Raw genomic sequence first — 6000 nt, 5'->3', positions numbered from 1 at the left:
TTTTTAACTAGGTCAGGTGAAACAAGGACATTAGTCATATTAATAGGCATGGAATTAGAGGGAAATAAACTATATGACCGACATGAGTGATGGGCATGGAGGAACCGTTACCGAGGGTGATGCGGTTCGAGGTGGTGACTGGAAAGGAGGAAGCAAGGCTACCAGGGTGCGACATCATGTGGGCGGTAGCCCCTGTATCCATGTACCAATAACCGCCACCTCCGTAGGTAGAGGGGGCGGCGCCGAGTGCAGCGCAGCACGGAGTGCGGGATCCCACAGGGCTGGCGGGAGGGAGTAGCCCCCGTGTTGCGCCGGTGTGGGGGGCGGGACATAGCCGCTCGGCTGCAGGTAGCCGGCTAGGGGAGGAGCCGACGGCTGCGGGTAGCCGCCCCCACCCGCTTGGTAGGGAGCAGCGACGAAGTGCGCCTGGGGCCTGGCGGGGTGCTAACCGAGGATACCCGGGGCCTGTGGGACCGACATGTGGTACGCATGGACCATGCCGGTCCACGGGGTGGCTCCGACCGTACAGGGTGGGGAGGGCTGATGGTGACGTGGAGCCCCCCATACCTCGGCCGTTGTTGGTGCTATGTTGGCTCGAAGCGGCTGCCTCTACGACGCCAGTTGCGGGGGCCACCGCCCTGCTGCTGCTTCTGCGGGGCGGGTGGCGCGGGCGGGGCCGGTGGGAGGGGGAAGTACCCCGGTGGCGCGGGTGGGCGCAGATGAGGAGGGGCGGGCGTAGGAGCCCCGCGAGACGTCCCGGAGGTGAGGGCGGTGTGATGAACGCGGGCCTTGACCTTCTTCATCCGGCGTTCCTCCAAGCGTAAATACGCGGCGACAGAGTGGAAGGTCGGGTTCGGCAGCAGGGTGAGGTTGCAGGCCGCGTTGCCGAAGTCCTCGTTGAGGCCGGTGGTGAGGGTGCTAAGCATGAGATCGTCCGACACCTTGGCGCCGATGTCACAGAGCTCGTCAGCGAGCCGCTTAAGGTGCATGCAGTAGTCGTCGATGAAGGAGTCATCTTGGTGGCACCCAAAAAATTCCTGCTGCAAAAAAACGAGACGTTGAAGCTTATTGTTGGTGAAGAGGGCGTTGATCTTGGTCCACACGGCACATGTGTCGTCATCCTCTGAGACGACCATGTGGAAAATGTTCGGCGAGACGGTGATATAGAACCACCGAATGAGGGAGGCCTCAACGGCCGCCCAGTTTGGATCGCCCGCCATGATGTTGCCATCAACGGAACCGTCGACGTGCTCGAGGAGGTGATACTCGCGGAAGATGAGGTTGAAGTAGGTCTTCCACGCATAGTGCAAGGAGTTGGATTGGTCGAGCTTGATGGGAATGTGGGTGTGGATGTCAAGATCGTGAACGGTGGTGGCGTCGGGCTCAGGTCCGGCGAATGGGTTCGAGTTGCTGGAGTGGGGAGACGCCATGGAGCTGCTCCGGCGAAGGGGGGCGGCGGCGGCTTGGGTAGGGTTGGGCTAGCGGCGGCGGTGAGGGTTGGGGTTTAGGCGCGCGGCGGCTAGGAGGGGTAGGGGAAGCAGCGGCGGTCGAGGAGGTTGCGGTGGCCGCGAAGAGGAGATGACGCGGCGGCGGCGATGACACAGCAAGGGGCGGCGGCGGCGGCTGTAGGGTGGCGGCGGCGGGTTTAGGCGGAAGCGAGGAAAGGAATCGGCGTGCTATCTGATACCATGTTAGTTGGAAGGAGGAGATTGCATGGATCGATAATTCATTGATCATGTGCATGACGCACATATATAGGTACATGCTGGACCGGCCTCTACTTGTCTCTCAAGATGTACAAATATACGAGAGAGAGAGATACTATGGTATAAATACACACCCAAGTCCTATACATATGCGGTGGACAACGTAAGCTCAACAGCTACAACTCACAAAAACAGCATAAAGGGAACAATGAATCATATCCAAAATACACAATAATAACACAAATTAGTAACATCCAAAAGATTACCTGAAGGTCAGCCTGGACGTGCCGAGCGGGCTTTTCGGCCTGCTCGTGGCCCGTTAAGGACCGGACCGTATGGTCCAGGACCGCTACAAAATTCGGTCGGTCCGAGCTGTGAATATCGGCCCGATAACACATCCGGTCCGGTCCTGTTTTTAACCGGGCGGACCGAGCGGACCGATAGGCGGCCCAAGGCCCAGGCGCCCCACAGTCCAACTCCTATTCGTTGCTAGGGCACAGCGCACCCCCCAGTCGATCCATTGTATCCTCCCAGTCCCACGCCACACACCAAAGATAGAGCCGCCACCTCCAGGTCAAAGGCGACAGCGCCGTCGGACCTCGCCCCATCCGGCCGTCCCTCTCCAATCTCCATCGCCACCTTGATCTCTCCTACCGCGCCATTGTCACCTTGTTCTTGTCCGAGCTGGAGGAGCACAAGTATGCTGGTGATGCAGATCAAGCAGCAGGGACGCAACCCGCATGCCGTCGGTCCCGCCTCCCCTGGTTCCTTGCCAAGCGCCACGAAGAGGAAGGGACTCAGGTAACCTCGTCCTCGACTATCTCATCCTCTGTAATTTGTCCTCTGTTTTAGGTATAGGTTGTTGTTTATTTCATGATTGATGTACACTTGCTTGTACCGATGAAGTGATGTGGTAGAGGTAGATGTTTAGGTTGCTGCTTTATTGTTGATAGATCTACACTTACAGATGAAATGTTGAGTTATAGGCTGAATCAGGAAGAGATAGATGTTGCTATTTTTATGACAATGTGCTTCTTTTTGTAGAGAATGGTGAAGGGGAAGGGGAATGAGAAGGAAAATGCGCTTGGGAAGGAGAAGGAGAATGGCAAGATGAAGGCAAAGGAGAAGAGCTTAAGTTACTTAATTAGGCAAGAATCGCCGCTGCCTCCGCCGGTTCAGAAGAAGGGCAAGCCGCCGAAGCCGATTAAGAAGGCGAAAGACTATACCAATGCCCCAATCTCAGATTTGATTTGTAGGGTAAAAAAACACCCTCCGCCGCCTCCGCGTCTCCCCGACCGCACCGGCGCTGGCGTGCGTGCTGCGGAAGCTGCTGCCTCCGGCTCCGCAACCAACTCTGAGATGGCTCATGCATCTACTATGGCATGATTGTTTTACTTGATGATTGATGTAGCCATATTCACATATATCCATATAGGTATTGTTTTTTCTTATTTGTGTGCTCATGTGTGTTAGGTGTCAGAGGAAGAAGAGGAGGAGGAGGAGGAGGAGGACGAGGGCATTCAGGAGGAGGAGGACAAGGACGATGAGGGATACGAGGAATTTGTTGTCCCGCTTGGAGGTGATTATATGTCGGATTCCGACGAGGATACGTCGGATGGGTACAAGGAATCAGCTGCTGAACTAGAAGCCGAAGGAGGTGATGATATGTCCGATGAAGAAACTGTGCATGATATTTCCAGTGATGAGGAGGCAAGAGAAAGGAACAAGAAAAAGACCAAGAGGCCAAGAGCCAATGCTCCTATTAGGACGTCGTCAAAAGTTTGGGTCCATTTTCACAAGGATAAGAGGCCATCAAAGAAGCACCCTGGAAAGCTTGTGTTGAAGGCATGTTGCAATTATTGTGAGTCTGAATATGCATATAAACAAGGTGGTAGCACCTCAACTCTTAGAAGGCATCACAAAGTGTGTAAGAATTACAAGAACAAGAAAGCAAAGGAAGCCATCCAAGCAAATCTTTTCTTCTGAAGAACCAATGCTCCAACAATGGACCATTCCATTGAGTATAACCAAGGAATAATCAAAGAGCTTGTTGCGAAGATGATATGTCTGCATGAGTATTCATTCAGAATGGTTGAACATAAGTGGTTCAATATTCTAATGAAGAGCATGAATCCAAATTATCAACCCATTGGAAGGAAGGAAATAAAAAGTGAGTGCATGCAGGTTTTCCATAGAGAAAAAGAGGTGCGTAAATCCCTCCTAAAGGGTGTGGACTCCATTAGCTTAACTACGGATTTGTGGACAAGTAATCAGACCATATCTTACATGTGTGTGGTTGCACATTATATAGATGAGGATTGGAAGATGCAAACTCGTGTGCTTGCTTTCATAGAGTTGGATCCTCCTCACTCTGGAAATGTCATTGCTGATGCTCTCTATGCTTGTGTGACCGAATGGAAGATTGAGAACAAAATCACGTCCGTCACACTCGACAATGCTTCTAACAATGATGGTGCCGTTGATGCTTTGAAGGCAAAGTTCTTGGTTCGTAGAGGTATGCTTGCTGTTTTTCAACATATGCTTGCTGTTTTCGACTCGTATGCTCATATAGAAGTTGAATATAGATAAGGAGTTGAACATATGCTTGCTGTTTTGAACATATGCTTGTGGAGTTGAACATGTGCTTGCTGTTTTTGAACATATGCTTGTGGAGTTGAACATATGCTTGCTGTTTTTGACTTGTATGCTCATATGAGAGGTATGCTTGCTGTTTTTAACTTGTATGCTCCTATTCTTTTGCAGGTGCGGACTTCGATGCCCAATATTTCCATGTCTGTTGTTTTGCACACATCCTCAATTTGGTGGTGCAAGATGGGACAGAGGTCTTGGACCCTTTGATAAAGAGCTTGAGACAGACGGTGAAATATTTCAAGAGGTCACCTTCTCGTCTCAAAGCATTTGTTGACACTTGCAAAAGCTTAGGTGTCACGGTTGGTAAGCGTTTGCACCTAGATTGCAAAGCAAGATGGAGTTCAACCTATAAGATGATTAAAACTGCCCGTAAATACAAAGGAGCCTTGACCTCTCATGCGGGTTCTGATGCCAACTATGCTTGGGCGCCATTAGAAGCAGAGTGGGATATGTATGACCTTATTGCTCCATTGCTTAAGAGTTTGGCTGTGGTGACGACCGCATTTTCAGGCAGCTTATATCCTACTTCAAACATCTTCTACTTATACATTGTTGGCGTCAAGGTTGCAATCAAAGAGGCAATGAAAAGTACAAGTGAACACTATAGGGTAATGGCCGAAGAAATGTTGGAGAAGCTTGACAAATATTGGGAAGAAAAGAACAACGCCATGGTGATTTCTATCGTGTTTGATCCAAGGTACATATGCTTGCTTTTTTTCAACAAATGCTTGTTGTTTTTACTCCTATGCTCATATAGAAGTTGAATATAGATGAGAATTTGAACATATGCTTGCTATTTTTGAACAAATGCTTGCTGTTTTTACTCCTATGCTCATATAGAAGTTGAATATACATGAGAATTTGAACATATGCTTGCTGTTAACTCATATGCTTGCTACCATCTTTGATACAAGGTACAAGATGAATTACATACAGTGGGCCTTTGGAGAACTTTATGGACCGATGAGATGTAAATATGAGTTCGACCTTGTAATGGAAGAGTTGGAGACCTTGTATGACAAATGTGTGGCCCAAGATAATAGAGGTGGAGCAGAAGTAAGTGCATCCTTGTCTACAAGCATCCCAATTCAAGCTGGGTATGAGTCCTTCTTATCGGCCCGTTCAACACAAATATCAAAGAGTGAGCTTAGAAATTATCTAGAGGATAAATGTGAGCCTCCCACAGTTCCTCTTGATCTTCTTGGCTGGTGGAAGGTACATGCTCCTAGGTACCCAATGATGGCAAAGATAGCAAAAAAGTTCCTCACTATCCCGGCTACCTCTGTCTCATCGAAATCAACCTTTAGCACTACCGGAAGGATTTTAGGTATGTCAACTTATCCTTTTAAACTTTGGATATGAAATTGTCAACTTCTCACACTCGAACTAACATTTGTCAACTTGTGTTGTATTAGATGACTATAGGAGTTCTCTGAAACCCTCTACGGTGGAGGCCTTGGTTTGTAGTGCAAGTTATGTCAAGGGTTCACACGTCGACTTGAATGTGTTGGTATGTTTGCTATTTTCTCTTTAAATTTTCTTTGTATTTTGTTTGTCATATGTGATGTGAAAATTTGCCTATCTAGCCGAGGGAGGATGAGGAGGATGAGGATGTTGAGACCATAAAGCTACCCTCCTAAAG

At 49.5% G+C, this 6000-nt stretch overlaps 2 protein-coding genes across 2 annotated transcripts; one reads left to right on the top strand and one right to left on the bottom strand.

Moving 5' to 3' along the window:
* Window positions 1–584: 584 nt before the first annotated feature.
* LOC147978113 (uncharacterized) lies at window positions 585–1430 on the bottom strand. Its single transcript, XM_087514648.1, has one exon. It carries the CDS (start codon window positions 1428–1430, stop codon window positions 585–587), a length of 846 nt encoding a protein of 281 aa, XP_087370774.1.
* Window positions 1431–4696: 3266 nt separating this feature from the next.
* LOC147978112 (zinc finger BED domain-containing protein RICESLEEPER 1-like) lies at window positions 4697–5998 on the top strand. Its single transcript, XM_087516512.1, has 4 exons — window positions 4697–5055; window positions 5273–5685; window positions 5774–5868; window positions 5945–5998. Exons 1-4 carry the CDS (start codon window positions 4712–4714, stop codon window positions 5996–5998), a joined length of 906 nt encoding a protein of 301 aa, XP_087372638.1. The 5' UTR covers window positions 4697–4711.
* Window positions 5999–6000: the final 2 nt, after the last annotated feature.

This window comes from Triticum urartu, chromosome 3A (assembly GCF_056163025.1).
Source record: "Triticum urartu cultivar PI428250 chromosome 3A, HENAU_Tu73, whole genome shotgun sequence".
Taxonomy (NCBI): domain Eukaryota; kingdom Viridiplantae; phylum Streptophyta; class Magnoliopsida; order Poales; family Poaceae; genus Triticum; species Triticum urartu.
This window is presented reverse-complemented; position numbering and strand designations above follow the sequence as displayed.